The sequence below is a fragment of the Cuculus canorus genome, chromosome 31 (assembly GCF_017976375.1).
Source record: "Cuculus canorus isolate bCucCan1 chromosome 31, bCucCan1.pri, whole genome shotgun sequence".
Lineage (NCBI taxonomy): Eukaryota > Metazoa > Chordata > Aves > Cuculiformes > Cuculidae > Cuculus > Cuculus canorus.
The window spans coordinates 265,358-278,844 of record NC_071431.1 but is presented as its reverse complement, the minus strand read 5'-3'; the positions used below and the strand labels follow the sequence as shown (position 1 = coordinate 278,844).

General features: G+C 66.8%; 2 protein-coding genes across 5 annotated transcripts; one reads left to right on the top strand and one right to left on the bottom strand.

The window, feature by feature from the left end:
• Positions 1-3,165: 3,165 nt before the first annotated feature.
• On the top strand, positions 3,166-4,620 carry LOC128849631 (uncharacterized). Its single transcript, XM_054052079.1, has 2 exons — positions 3,166-3,666; positions 3,709-4,620. The coding sequence occupies exons 1-2, from the start codon at positions 3,331-3,333 to the stop codon at positions 4,549-4,551; spliced, it is 1,179 nt and encodes a 392-aa protein (XP_053908054.1). The 5' UTR covers positions 3,166-3,330; the 3' UTR covers positions 4,552-4,620.
• Positions 3,229-13,087, bottom strand: AGPAT1 (1-acylglycerol-3-phosphate O-acyltransferase 1). Of its 4 annotated transcripts, none has more exons than XM_054052076.1 (6): positions 12,857-13,087; positions 10,829-10,962; positions 9,022-9,197; positions 7,291-7,386; positions 6,691-6,763; positions 3,229-3,248 (listed from the first exon to the last, which is right to left on the bottom strand). In XM_054052076.1, the coding sequence occupies exons 1-6, from the start codon at positions 13,039-13,041 to the stop codon at positions 3,244-3,246; spliced, it is 669 nt and encodes a 222-aa protein (XP_053908051.1). In that variant the 5' UTR covers positions 13,042-13,087; the 3' UTR covers positions 3,229-3,243. The 4 variants fall into 4 exon arrangements, with proteins under 4 accessions (XP_053908051.1, XP_053908050.1, XP_053908048.1 ...); XM_054052075.1 differs by lacking the exon at positions 3,229-3,248 and adding an exon at positions 4,670-4,889; XM_054052074.1 differs by lacking the exon at positions 3,229-3,248 and adding an exon at positions 5,875-6,251 and having other exon boundaries at positions 6,364-6,763.
• Positions 13,088-13,487: the final 400 nt, after the last annotated feature.

Here is a 13,487-nt window from a genome sequence, read left to right as displayed (position 1 = left end):
TGGCGGTTCATTGGGTCAACGATGGCGGTTCATTGGGTCAATGATGGCGGTTCATTGGGTCAATGATGGCGGTTCATGGGGTCAGTGATGGCGGTTCTTTGGGTCAACCACAGCGGTTCATGGGGTCAATGATGGCGGTTCATTGGGTCAACGATGGCGGTTCATGGGGTCAATGATGGCGGTTCATTGGGTCAACGATGGTGGTTCATTGGGTCAATGATGGCGGTTCATGGGGTCAACGATGGCGGTTCATTGGGTCAACGATGGCGGTTCATGGGGTCAATGATGGCGGTTCATGGGGTCAACGATGGCGGTTCATTGGGTCAATGATGGCGGTTCATGGGGTCAATGATGGCGGTTCATGGGGTCAATGTGGGACGGAGAAGGTCCAAAGCGCTGCCGGGTTCGGTGATGGAGTGTCTCTATGGCCGTGAGGTCACCGCGGTGACGCCCTCGTGGTCACCGGAGGGGGTCCCGGCGCGGCCGTGGCGACGGCGACGGTGAGAGGAAAAAAGTGTTGGAGGAATAATTTGGCTCCGGTGTTATTGATTCCCGCGGCGGCACCGGAACCATCGTCACCATCACCATCTCCATCTCCACCCCCTGATCCCCATCTCCACCCCCTGATCCCCATCTCCACCCCCTGATCCCCATCTCCATCTCCTGATCCCCATCTCCACCCTCTGATCCCCATCTCCACCCTCTGATCCCCATCTCCATCTTCTGCCCCGAGAGCCCCTCAGGACCCCCCAAGAGCCCCCCAGGACCCCTCTAATGCCCCCCAGAACACTGAGAGCCCTCCCGGACCCCTCAAGAGCCCCCCAGGACCCCTTGAGAGCTCCCCAGGACCCCCGAGAGCCCCCCAGGAATCCCCAAGAGCCACTGAGGACCTCCCAAGAGCACCCCAGGACCCCTGAGACCCTCCAAGGACCCCCAAGAGCCCCCCAGGACCCCCCAAGAACCCCCCAGGACCCCCCTAATGCCCCCCAGAACACTGAGAGCCCTCCCGGACCCCTCAAGAGCCCCCCAGGAACCCCCAGGACCCCTTGAGAGCTCCCCAGGACCCCCAAGAGTCCCCCAGGAATCCCCAAGAGCCACCGAGGACCTCCCAAGAGCACCCCAGGACCCCTGAGACCCCCCCAGGTCCCCTCTAGAGCCCCCCAGGACCCCCGAGAGCCCCCCAGGAATCCCCGAGAGCCCCTCAGGAACCCTGAGAGCCCCCCAGGAATCCCCGAGAGCCCCTCAGGACTACTGAGAGCCCCCCAAGAACCCTCAAGAGCCCCCCAGGACCTCTCTAAGACCCCCCCAGGACCCCTTTAGAGCCCCCCCCAGGAACCCCCGAGAGCCCCCCAGGACCCCCCGAAAAGTTCGCAGGACCCCCGAAGGGCCCCCCAAGACCCCTCTACAGGGCACCCGTTAGGAGCCCCCCGGTCCTGGGGGGCTCTCGGGGGTCTTGGGGAGCGCTTGGAGGTTCCTGGGGGGCTCTCGGGGGGGCTTTAGAGGGGTCCTGGGGGGATTTCGGGGGTCCTCGGGGGCTCTCGTCAGTCTTGGGGGGTTCTGGGGGGCTCTCAGGGTTCCTGGGGGGTTCTCGGGGGGTTGTGGGGAGGTCCTGGGGGGCTCTTGGGGGGCTCTTGGGGGGCTCTAGAGGGGTTTGGGGGGGCTTTTGGGGGTCTCTTGGGGTCCCATGGGGGGTCTGGGGCTGACGGGGGGGGTTGGGGGGGACACACGGGGTTTGGGGGTACTTGGGGGTTCCGGAGGGGTTTGGGGGGGGGGGGACATGGGGGGGTTTTGGGGGGTCTCTTAGGGGGTTTGGGGGTCCCGGGGGGGGGAAAATGGGGGTTGTGGGGGGCTCTTGCAATGAGTTTGGGGGGTCCCCGGGTGCCCTTTGGGGTTCGGGGGGGGGGTCTGGAGTGTTGGGGGGGCGGGGGGGGGTCCTTGTGTGGTCGGGGGGGGCTCTGGGACCCCAAAACCCCTCTAAGACCCCCCCGGACCCCTCTGGAGCCCTCTGGGACCCCCGAGAGCCCCCCAGAACCCCCCAAAGAGCCCCCAAGGACCCCCCAGAACCCCTCTAATGTCCCCCAGGACCCCCAAGAGCCCCCCAAGAGCCCCCCAAGAGCCCCCCAGAACCCCCTGAGAACCCCTCAGGACCCCCTGAGACCCCCCCGAACCCCCAAAGAGCCCCTCAGGACCCCCCCGAACCCCCAAGGGCACCCGGGGACCCCCCAAACTCATTGCAAGAGCCCCCCCCCCCAAGCCCCATCCTCCCCCCGGGACCCCCAAACCCTGTGTCCCCCCCAAACCCCCTAAGAGACCCCCCAAAACCCTCATGTCACCCCCACAAACCCCTCCGGGACCCCCAAGTACCCCCAAACCCCGTGTGTCCCCCCCAAACCCCCCCATATCCCCCCCATGGGACCCCCAAACCCCCCCATATCCCCCCCAAACCCCTCCATGGGACCCCCAAACCCCCCCATATCCCCCCCAAATCCCCTCATGGGACCCCCAAACCGCCCATATCCCCCCCAAACCCCCCATGGGACCCCCAAACCCCCCCATATCCCCCCCAAATCCCCTCATGGGACCCCCAAACTGCCCATATCCCCCCCAAACCCCCCATGGGACCCCCAAACCCCCCATATCCCCCCCCAAACCCCTCCATGGGACCCCCAAACCTCCCCATATCCCCCCCAACCCCCCCCATATCCCCCCCAAATCCCCTCATGGGACCCCCAAACCGCCCATATCCCCCCCCAAACCCCCCATGGGACCCCCAAACCCCCCCATATCCCTCCATGGGACCCCCAAACCCCCCCATATCCTCCCAAACCCCCTCATGGGACCCCCAAACCCCTCATGGTACCCCCAAACCCCCCCATGGGACCCCCCAAGTGCCCCAATGTCACCCCACGACATCACAAGGGGGGGGGGGTTTATTTGGGGGGCGCCCCCCACTTGGGGGGCAGGAGGGGAATTGGGCCAAACCCATCGTCCCCCCATAAATAAACAGATTCACCCCCAAAAAAAAAGGAGGCGGCGCCTGTTGGACCCCCAACGTGTGGGGCAGAACGTGGGGCCCATGTGGGGCAGGAGTGGGGCAGTCCGTGGGGCAGTTGTGGGGCAGGCTATGGGGCAGGAGTGGTTCTGTGGGCCCCCCCACATGTGGGGCAGGAGTGGGTCAATCTGTGGGTCAGGAGTGACTCAGTTGTGAGTCAATCTGTGGGTCAGGAGTGGGTCAGTTGTGGGTCAATCTGTGGGGCAGCAGTGGGTCAGTCTATGGGTCCCCCCCCCCCCCCAAGTGGGGCTGCAATGGGTTAATCTGTGGGTCAGTTCATGGGTCCCATGTGGGTCAGGCTATGGGGCAGGAGGGGGTCAGTCTATGGGTCCCATGTGGGTCAGGCTATGGGGCAGGAGGGGGTCAGCCTATGGGTCCCGCCGTGGGTCGCTCTGAGCCCCACTTGGGGGTCAGGCCCCACTCTTCTATGGGTCCCGCTGTGGGGCGCTTGGTCCATCTCTTACTTGGGGGTCAGTGCCCCACTTATGGGTCAGTGTGTGCCCCACTTGGGGGTCTGTGCCCCACTTATGGGTCTGTGCCCCACTTGGGGGTCTGTGCCCCACTTATGGGTCTGTGCCCCACTTGGGGGTCAGTGCCCCACTTGGGGGTCAGTGTGTGCCCCACTTATGGGTCCGTGCCCCACTTGGGGGTCAGTGCCCCACTTGGGGGTCAGTTCCTGCCCCACTTGGGGGTCACTCCACGCTCCACTTATGGGTCTGTGCTCGCCGTGGGGCGCTCCCAATCCTACTTATGGGTCAGTAGGTGCCGCGGCTCATTCTGTGCCCCACTTGTGGGTCAGTCCGCGCCCCACTTATGGGTCTGTGCCCCACTTGTGGGTCAGTCCGCGCCCCACTTATGGGTCTGTGCCCCACTTGTGGGTCAGTCCACGCCCCACTTATGGGTCCACACTTCACTTGTGGGCCCACACTCCAGTTGTGGGTCAGTCCAGGCTCCACTTGTGGGTCTGTGCCCCACTTATGGGTCAGCCCACACTCCACTTATGGGTCCACATTCCACTTGTGGGTCCGTACTCCACTTATGGGTCAGTGCCCCACTTGTGGGTCAGTCCGTGCCCCATTTATGCGTTTGAGCCCCACTTGTGGGTCAGTCCACGTTCCACTTATGGGTCAGCGCTCCACTTGTGGGTCAGCCCAGGCTCCACTTATGGGTCTGTACTCCACTTATGGGTCGGTGCCTCACTTGTGGGTCAGTCCGTGCCCCATTTACGCGTCTGCGCCCCACTTGTGGGTCAGCCCAGGCTCCACTTATGGGTCCACACTCCACTTATGGGTCGGCGCTCCACTTGTGGGTCAGTCCACACTCCACTTATGGGTCTGTGCCTCACTTGTGGGTCAGCCCAGGCTCCACTTATGGGTCGGCGCTCCACTTGTGGGTCAGCCCACGCCCCGTTTCTGTCTCTGCGCCCCACTTACGAGTCCGCGCTTCACTTGGGGGGGGTCCGCCCCACACTTGGGGGTCAGTCCGTGCCCCACTTATGAGTCGGCGCTCGGCTCCGTGGGTCGTGGCTCGTCGTGCTCGGCGCCGTGGGGCGCCGTGGGGCGCTATGGGGTGCTGTGGGGCGCTGTGGGTCCCTCAGTGGGGCGCCGTGGGGTGCTATGGGGCGCTCCATGGGACGCCGTGGGGCTCCGTGGGGCGCTATGGGGCGCCGGGGGTGCTCAGTGGGGCGCGGCGGGCGGCGCCGTGGGGCGCAGTTCGTCCTCCAGCGCCTCGAAGGCGTCGAGCATGGCGGCGCGCACGCGCTCCGTCAGCGCCGGGACGTCGGCCGGGCCCAGGCCCCGCGTCGGCAGCGGCGGCAGCACCTCGATCACGCACCGCCCTGACCGGGCCTTGGCGCGCGCCCCACGGCCGCCCCACGGCCGACCCACGGCCGCCCCACCGCCGACCCACAGCCGCCCCACAACCGCCCCACCGCCACCCACAACCGCCCGAGAGCCGCCCGAGAGCCCACCGGGAAACCCAAACCAACCTCAAAGCTCCTCGTCCGGCCCCACGGCTGCCCCATAGCGACCTACGGCTGCCCCATAGCGACCCACTGCGACCCACAACCACCCAGAGCCGCCCCACGGCATCCCCCGAGCCCCAAGAGCCGCCTGTGCTTCCACCGGGAAACCCAAACCAACCTGAAAGCTCCTCGTCCGGCCCCACGGCTGCCCCATAGCCACCCACGGCTGCCCCATAGCGACCCATAGTGACCCATAACTGCCCCAGAGCTGCCCCACTGTGACCCACAACCACCCAGAGCTGACCCACAGCGTCCCCCAAGCCCCGAGAGCCACCTGCGACCCCACCGGGAAACCCAAACCAACCTGAAAACTCCTCGTCCGGCCCCATGGCTGCCCCATAGCGACCTACGGCTGCCCCATAGCGACCCACTGTGACCCACAACCACCCAGAGCTGACCCACAGCGTCCCCCGAGCCCCGAGAGCCGCCCGTGACCCCATCAGGAAACTCAAACCAACCTGAAAGGTCCTCGTCCGGCCCCATGGCTGCCCCATAGCGACCCAGGGCTGCCCCATAGCGACCCACGGCTGCCCCACAGCGACCCATGGCTGCCCCATAGTGACCCAGAGCTGCCCCACAGCGTCCCCAGAACCCCAAGAGCCACCCATGACCCCACCGGGAAACCCAAACCAACCTGAAAGCTCCTCGTCCGGCCCCACGGCTGCCCCATAGCGACCCATTGGTGCCCCACTGCGACCCACAGCGTCCCCCGAGCCCCAAAAGCCGCCTGTGACCCCATCAAGAAACCCAAACCAACCTCAAAGCTCCTCGTCCGGCCCCACGGCTGCCCCATAGCAACCCATAGATACCCCATAGCGACCCACGGCTGCCCCATAGTGACCCACAGCTGCCCCATAGTGCCCCATAGCGATCCACGGCATCCCCCGAGCCCCGAGAGCCGCCTGTGCTTCCACCAGGAAACCCAAACCAACCTGAAAGCTCCTCATCCGGCCCCACGGCTGCCCCATAGCGACCCACAGCTGCCCCATAGCAACCCATAGATACCCCATAGTGACCCATAGCGATCCACAGCGTCCCCAGAACCCCAAGAGCCGCCCACGACCCCACCGGGAAACCCAAACCAACCTGAAAGCTCCTCGTCCGGCCCCACGGCTGCCCCATAGTGACCCACAGCTGCCCCATAGCGACCCACAGCTGCCCCATAGCGACCCATAGCGATCCACAGCATCCCCGGAGCCCCGAAAGCTGCCCGTGACCCCATCAGGAAACCCAAACCAACCTGAAAGCTCCTCGTCCGGCCCCACGGCTGCCCCATAGCAACCCATAGGTGCCCCACTGCGACCCACAGCTGCCCCATAGTGACCCACGGCTGCCCCATAGCGACTCACAACCACCCAGAGCTGCCCCACGGCGTCCCCCGAGCCCCGAGAGCCACCCATGACCCCACCAGGAAACTCACACAAAGCTGAAACCTCCTCGTCCGGCCCCATGGCTGCCCCATAGAGACCCATGGCTGCCCCATAGCGACCCAGAGCCCTCCCCACACCCCCTCCAGCCCCACAGCCGCCCCACGGCCGCCCCACAGCTGCCCCACAGCCCTCCCCACGCCCCCTCCAGCCCCACGGCCGCCCCATGGCCGCCCCACAGCTCTCACCGGCCGTGAAGCGCCGCTCCCGTTTGCTGTAGAAATGCCGATAGGACGAAATGACGATGGGAACCACCGGAACCTGTGGGGCAGCGGCTCAGCCCCACGCCTGCCCCATAGCCGCCCCATAGCCGCCCCACGCCTGCCCCATAGCCAACCCACAGCTGCCCCATAGCTGCCCCATAGCCGCCCCACGCCTGCCCCATAGCCAACCCACAGCTGCCCCATAGCCGCCCCACAGCAGCCCCACAGCTGCCCCATAGCCGCCCCATAGCCGCCCCATAGCCACCCCACGCCTGTCCCATAGCTGCCCCACAGCCACCCCATAGTGGCCCCACAGCCTCCTTCTGCCCCATGCCTGCCCCATAGCAGCCCCATACCTGCCCCACAACCCCCTCCTGCCCCACAGCAGCCCCACAACCCCCTCCTGCCCCACAGCCACCACATGACTGCCCCACCGCTCCCCCCCTCCTCGTGCCCCACAGCGGCCCCACAACCCTTTCTCCCTGCCCCATAACCCCCTCCTCGTGCCCCACAGCCGCCCCCCGGCTGCCCCCCGGCCGCCCCCCGGCTGCCCCATAGCCGCCCCACGGCCGCCCCACGGCGCACCTGTGCCTGCACTGCGAGGTGAAAGGCTCCGCGCTTGAAGGGCAGCATCGACCCCTCGTGGTTCCGCGTCCCCTCGGGGAACACCCACACCCGCACCTGGGGGCGCCCCACGGCCTCAGACCCACGGCTGCCCCACAGCTGCCCCACAACTGCCCCACAACTGCCCCACACCCGCACCTGGGGGCGCCCCACGGCCTCAGACCCACGGCTGCCCCACAGCTGCCCTACAACTGCCCCACAGCTGCCCCACACCCGCACCTGGGGGCGCCCCACGGCCTCAGACCCACGGCTGCCCCACAGCTGACCCACAACTGACCCACACCCGCACCTGGGGGCGCCCCACGGCCTCAGACCCACGGCTGCCCCATAGCCGACCCACGGCTGCCCCACACCCACACCTGGGGGCGTCCCACGGCCTCAGACCCATGGCTGCCCCACAACTGACCCACAACTGACCCACAACTGCCCCACACCTGCACCTGGGGGCGCCCCACGGCCTCAGACCCACGGCTGCCCCATAGCGGACCCACACCCGCACCTGGGGGCGCCCCACGGCCTCAGACCCACGGCTGCCCCATAGCGGACCCACAGCTGCCCCACACCCGCACCTGGGGGCGCCCCATGGCCTCAGACCCACGGCTGCCCCACAACTGCCCCACAGCTGCCCCACACCCGCACCTGGGGGCGCCCCACGGCCTCAGACCCACGGCTGCCCCACAGCTGCCCTACAACTGCCCCACAGCTGCCCCACACCCGCACCTGGGGGCGCCCCACGGTGTCAGACCCATAGCAGACCCACGGCTGCCCCATGGCATCAGACCCACAGCCGACCCACAGCTCACCCACGGCGCATCAGACCCATAGCAGACCCATAGCTGCCCCACAGCTGTCTCCAGCATCGTCCCCAGCCCCACAGCTCCCCATAACTGCCTCCCAGCATCATCCTCAGCCCCATAGCCTCTTCCCAGCCCCACAGCCGCCCCATAGCCTCCCCCCAGCCCCACAGCCGCCCCACGGCTGCCCCATGGCTCACGTCGTGGCGCAGCATGGTGTCACCCCCCAGCCTCCCCCAGCCCCACGGCCGCCCCATAGCCGCCCCATAGCTCATGTCGTGGCGCAGCATGGTGTCACCCCAGCCCCATAGCCGCCCCACAGCCTCCCCCAGCCCCATAGCCGCCCCATAGCCTCCCCGCAGCCCCATAGCCTCCCCCCAGCCCCACAGCCTCCCCCCAGCCCCATAGCTGCCCCACGGCCGCCCCACGGCTCACGTTGTGGCGCAGCACGGTGTCACCCCAGCCCCATAGCTGCCCCACAGCCTCCCCCAGCCCCATAGCCGCCCCACAGCCGCCCCACGGCCGCCCCATAGCTCACGTCGTGGCGCAGCATGGTGTCACCCCAGCCCCACAGCCTCCCCCAGCCCCATAGCCGCCCCACAGCTCACGTCGTGGCGCAGCATGGTGTCACCCCCCAGCCTCCCCCAGCCTCCCCCAGCCCCACGGCCGCCCCATAGCCGCCCCATGGCTCACGTCGTGGCGCAGCATGGTGTCCCCCCAGCCCCACGGCCGCCCCACGGCCGCCCCCCAGCTCACGTCGTGGCGCAGCATGGTGTCCCCCCAGCCCCACAGCCCCACAGCCGCCCCACGGCCGCCCCATAGCTCACGTCGTGGCGCAGCATGGTGTCACCCCAGCCCCACAGCCCCACAGCCGCCCCACGGCCGCCCCACAGCTCACGTCGTGGCGCAGCATGGTGTCGGCGGCCTGGGCGAGGACGCCGATGGCGTCGCGCGGGCGCTTGCGGTCGATGAAGATGATGCCGCCGAGCCAGCACGCCAGCCCCACGGCGCCCATGTACAGCAGCTCCCGCTTGGCGATCGGCACGCACCGGTCCGGCAGCACCTCCATCATCCCTGCGGCACCGGGGCGCGGCCGTGGGGCGGCCGTGGGGCAGCCATGGGGCGGGGGGGGGCGTGTGGGGCTGGGGACCCATTAACGGGGATGGGTGTGGGGCTGGAGAGGGACTGAGGGAGCACTTGTGGGGCTGGAGAGGGACTGAGGGGGCACTTATGGGGCTGGAGAGGGACTGAGGGGGCACTTATGGGGCTGGAGAGGGACTGAGGGGGCACTTATGGGGCTGGAGAGGGACTGAGGGGGCACTTATGGGGCTGGAGAGGGATTAAGGGGGCGCTTGTGGGGCTGGAGAAGGACTAAGGGAGCACTTATGGGGCTGGAGAGGGATTAAGGGGGCACTTATGGGGCTGGAGAGGGATTAAGGGGGCACTTATGGGGCTGGAGAAGGATTAAGAGGGCACTTATGGGGCTGGAGAAGGACTAAGGGGGCACTTACGGGGCTGGAGAGGGATTAAGGGGGCACTTATGGGGCTGGAGAGGCAGTTGTGGGGCTGGAGAGGGACTAAGGGGGCACTTGTGGGGCTGGAGAGGCAGTTGTGGGGCTGGAGAAGAATTAAGGAGGCACTTATGGGGCTGGAGAGGGATAAAAGGGGCACTTGTGGGGCTGGAGGGGCGGTTATGGGGCAGGCAATGGACCCACACAGATGTGATAGCGCTGCCACCATTCCTGCAGCTATGGGTCACACCATGGGTCAGGCTATGGGTCAGTTATGGGTTGCTATGGGTCAGGCTATGGGTCACACTATGGGTTGCTATGGGTCAGGCTATGGGTCGCTATGGGGCAGCGTACCCAGGAGGTGGAGGGAGCTCTGGTGGTTGCTGACAGTGGCACAGGGGGGCTGTGGATCACTATGGATTGCTATGGGTCACTATGGGGTCACGCTATGGGTCAGTTATGGGTCGCTATGGGTCAGTTATGGGTCGCTATGGGTCAGTTATGGGTCAGGCCATGGGGCAGCGTACCCAGGAGGTCGAGGGAGCTCTGGTGGTTGCTGACAGTGACACAGGGGGGCTGTGGGTCAGTTATGGGTCACACTATGGGTCAGTTATGGGTCAGTTATGGGTCAGGCTATGGGTCAGGCTATGGGGCGGCGTACCCAGGAGGTCGAGGGAGCTCTGGTGGTTGCTGACAGTGGCACAGGGGGGGCTGTGGATCGCTATGGATCACTCTGGGTTGCTATGGGGTCACACCATGGGTCGCTATGGGTCGCTATGGGTCAGTTATGGGTCGCTATGGGTCAGGCTATGGGTCGCTATGGGGCAGCGTACCCAGGAGGTCGAGGGAGCTCTGGTGGTTGCTGACAGTGGCACAGGGGGGGCTGTGGATCGCTATGGATCACTCTGGGTCACTATGGGGTCACACTATGGGTCAGCTATGGGTCGCTATGGGTCAGTTATGGGTCAGGCTATGGGTCAGTTATGGGTCACACTATGGGTCGCTATGGGTCAGGCTATGGGTCGCTATGGGGCAGCGTACCCAGGAGGTCGAGGGAGCTCTGGTGGTTGCTGACAGTGGCACAGGGGGGCTGTGGGTCACTATGGATTGCTATGGGTCACTATGGGGTCACGCTATGGGTCAGCTATGGGTCGCTATGGGTCAGGCTATGGGTCAGGCTATGGGGCAGCGTACCCAGGAGGTCGAGGGAGCTCTGGTGGTTGCTGACGACGACGTAGGGCTGGCGCGGGGGGAGGTGCTGCGCCCCGCGCACCCCCATGCGGATCCCGTACAGGTGCTTCACGTGCTGCAGCAGCGCCCGCAGGATCCTGCACAGGGGGAAGGGGGCACTGACCCACCGCGACCCACGGCGACCCACGGCGACCCATAGCGACCCACACAGCACCCACCGACCACCCACAGCGACCCACGGTGACCGACCCACACAGCACCCACCGACCACCCACGGCGACCCACAGCGACCCACCGTGACCCACGGCGACCCACAGTGACCCACACAGCACCCACCGACCACCCACAGCGACCCACACTGACCCACGGCGACCCACCAACCACCCACCGACCCACAGCGACCCACAGTGACCCACACACCACCCACCGACCACCCACAGCGACCCATAGCTGACCCACAGCGACCCACACACCACCCCCCGACCACCCCCCGACCACCCACAGCGACCCACGGCTGCCCCACAGCGACCCACAGCGACCCACACAGCACCCACCAACCACCCACCGACCACCCACTGACCACCCACAGCGACCCACACTGACCCACAGCGACCCACACAGCACCCACCGACCACCCACAGCGACCCACACTGACCCACGGCGACCCACGGCGACCCATAGCGACCCACCAACCACCCACAGCGACCCACAGTGACCCACAGTGACCCACACAGCACCCACCGACCCACAGTGACCCACACAGCACCCACCGACCACCCACAGCGACCCACAGCTGACCCACAGCGACCCACACACCACCCCCCGACCACCCACCAACCACCCACAGCGACCCACGGCTGACCCACAGCGACCCACACAGCACCCACCGACCACCCACAGCGACCCATAGCTGCCCCATAGCCAACCCACCCCCAACCACCCCCCAACCACCCCCCGACCACCCACAGCGACCCACGGCTGCCCCACAGTGACCCACACACCACCCCCCAACCACCCACCGACCACCCACAGCGACCCACGGCTGACCCACAGCTGCCCCATACACCACCCCCCAACCACCCATAGCTGCCCCACAGCTGCCCCACAGCTGCCCCATGGCTGCCCCGTGGCCCCTCCCAGCCCCACAGCTGACCCACAACTGCCCCACAGACAACCCACAGCTGCCCCATACACCACCCCCCAACCACCCACCGACCACCCATGGCTGACCCATGGCACCCTCCCAGCCCCATGGCTGCCCCATGGCTGCCCCACAGCCTCTCATAGCCCCATAACCACCCCATGCTCAGCCCCATCACCCAACCCCACAGCTGCCCCACAGCCGCCCCATGGCCCCCTCCCAGCCCCACAGCCGCCCCACAGCCGCCCCATGGCCCCCTCCCAGCCCCACAGCCCCTCATAGCCCCATAACCACCCTATGCTCAGCCCCATACCGCCCCACAACTGCCCCATGACCACCCCGCGGCCCCTCCCAGCCCCACAGGCTGCCCCACGGCCCCTCATAGCCCCACAAGCGCCCTACGCTCAGCCCCATCTCCCAGCCCCACGGCTGCCCCACATCTCCCATCTTCCCCCTCACCATTTCCCGCCATGTTCTCCCCATATCTCCCCTTCCTCTCTGCCCCCCACTCCCTCCTGACCCATATCCCCCCATATCCCCCCCATATCCCCCCATATCTCCTCCATATCTCCCCATATCTCCCCCATATCTCCCCACATCCCCCCCATATCCCCCCACATCCCCCCCATATCCCCCCATATCTCCCCATATCTCCCCATATCCCCCCATATCCCCCCATACCTCCCCCATATCTCCCCATATCCCCCCGTATCTCCCCGTATCCCCCCCATCTCCCCATATCCCCTCATATCTCCCCCATATCCCCCCCATATCTCCCCATATCTCCCCATATCCCCCCCATATCTCCCCCATATCCCCCCCATATCCCCCCAATTCTCCCCCCTCCCCACTCTCTCCCCCCTCCCCCGTTTCCCCCCCCCTTTCCTCACTTCATGTTCTCCACGTCGCGGCCGCGGAGGGCGCAGAGGGGAATGGCGACCACGGCGAGGACGAGGATCCACCCGTTGTAGAACCCCATCTTACAGAAGTAGCGGAACGAACCGCAGCGCTCGTAGAGGAGCGGCAGCGCCAACAGCGCCACCGCCAGCGCCGCCGTCCCCACCGTCACCTCCATCGCTGCCGGCGGCGCCGCCGGAAGTGGCGTCACCGGAAGAGGCGACGACCCCCCCCCCCCCCAAAACAGCGCGCGCGCGCGAGAGACCCCCTCAGCGCCGTCACCGCGGCAACAGCGCAGGCCACGCCCCCTCCGTAACGGGCCGCGAGCGGCGACCAATGGGAGAAGGGGAAGGGTGGGAGGAGGCGTGGCCATATGGTTTAATTGACAGGCACGAAGGGCCAATGGGAGAAGGGAAGGGGCGTGGCCTGAGCGTTTGATTGACAGGCACGAAGGGCCAATGGGAGAAGGGAAGGGCGGGAGGGGGCGGGGCCAGGATTTGAGGCACAGTTATGAAGGCCAATAGGGACCCCCAGGACCCCTCGAGGGACCCCCCAGGACCCATTTAGGGACCCAGGCTCCCTCCAGAGCCCCCCTGGACCCCTCTAAGGACCCCCCAAGACCCC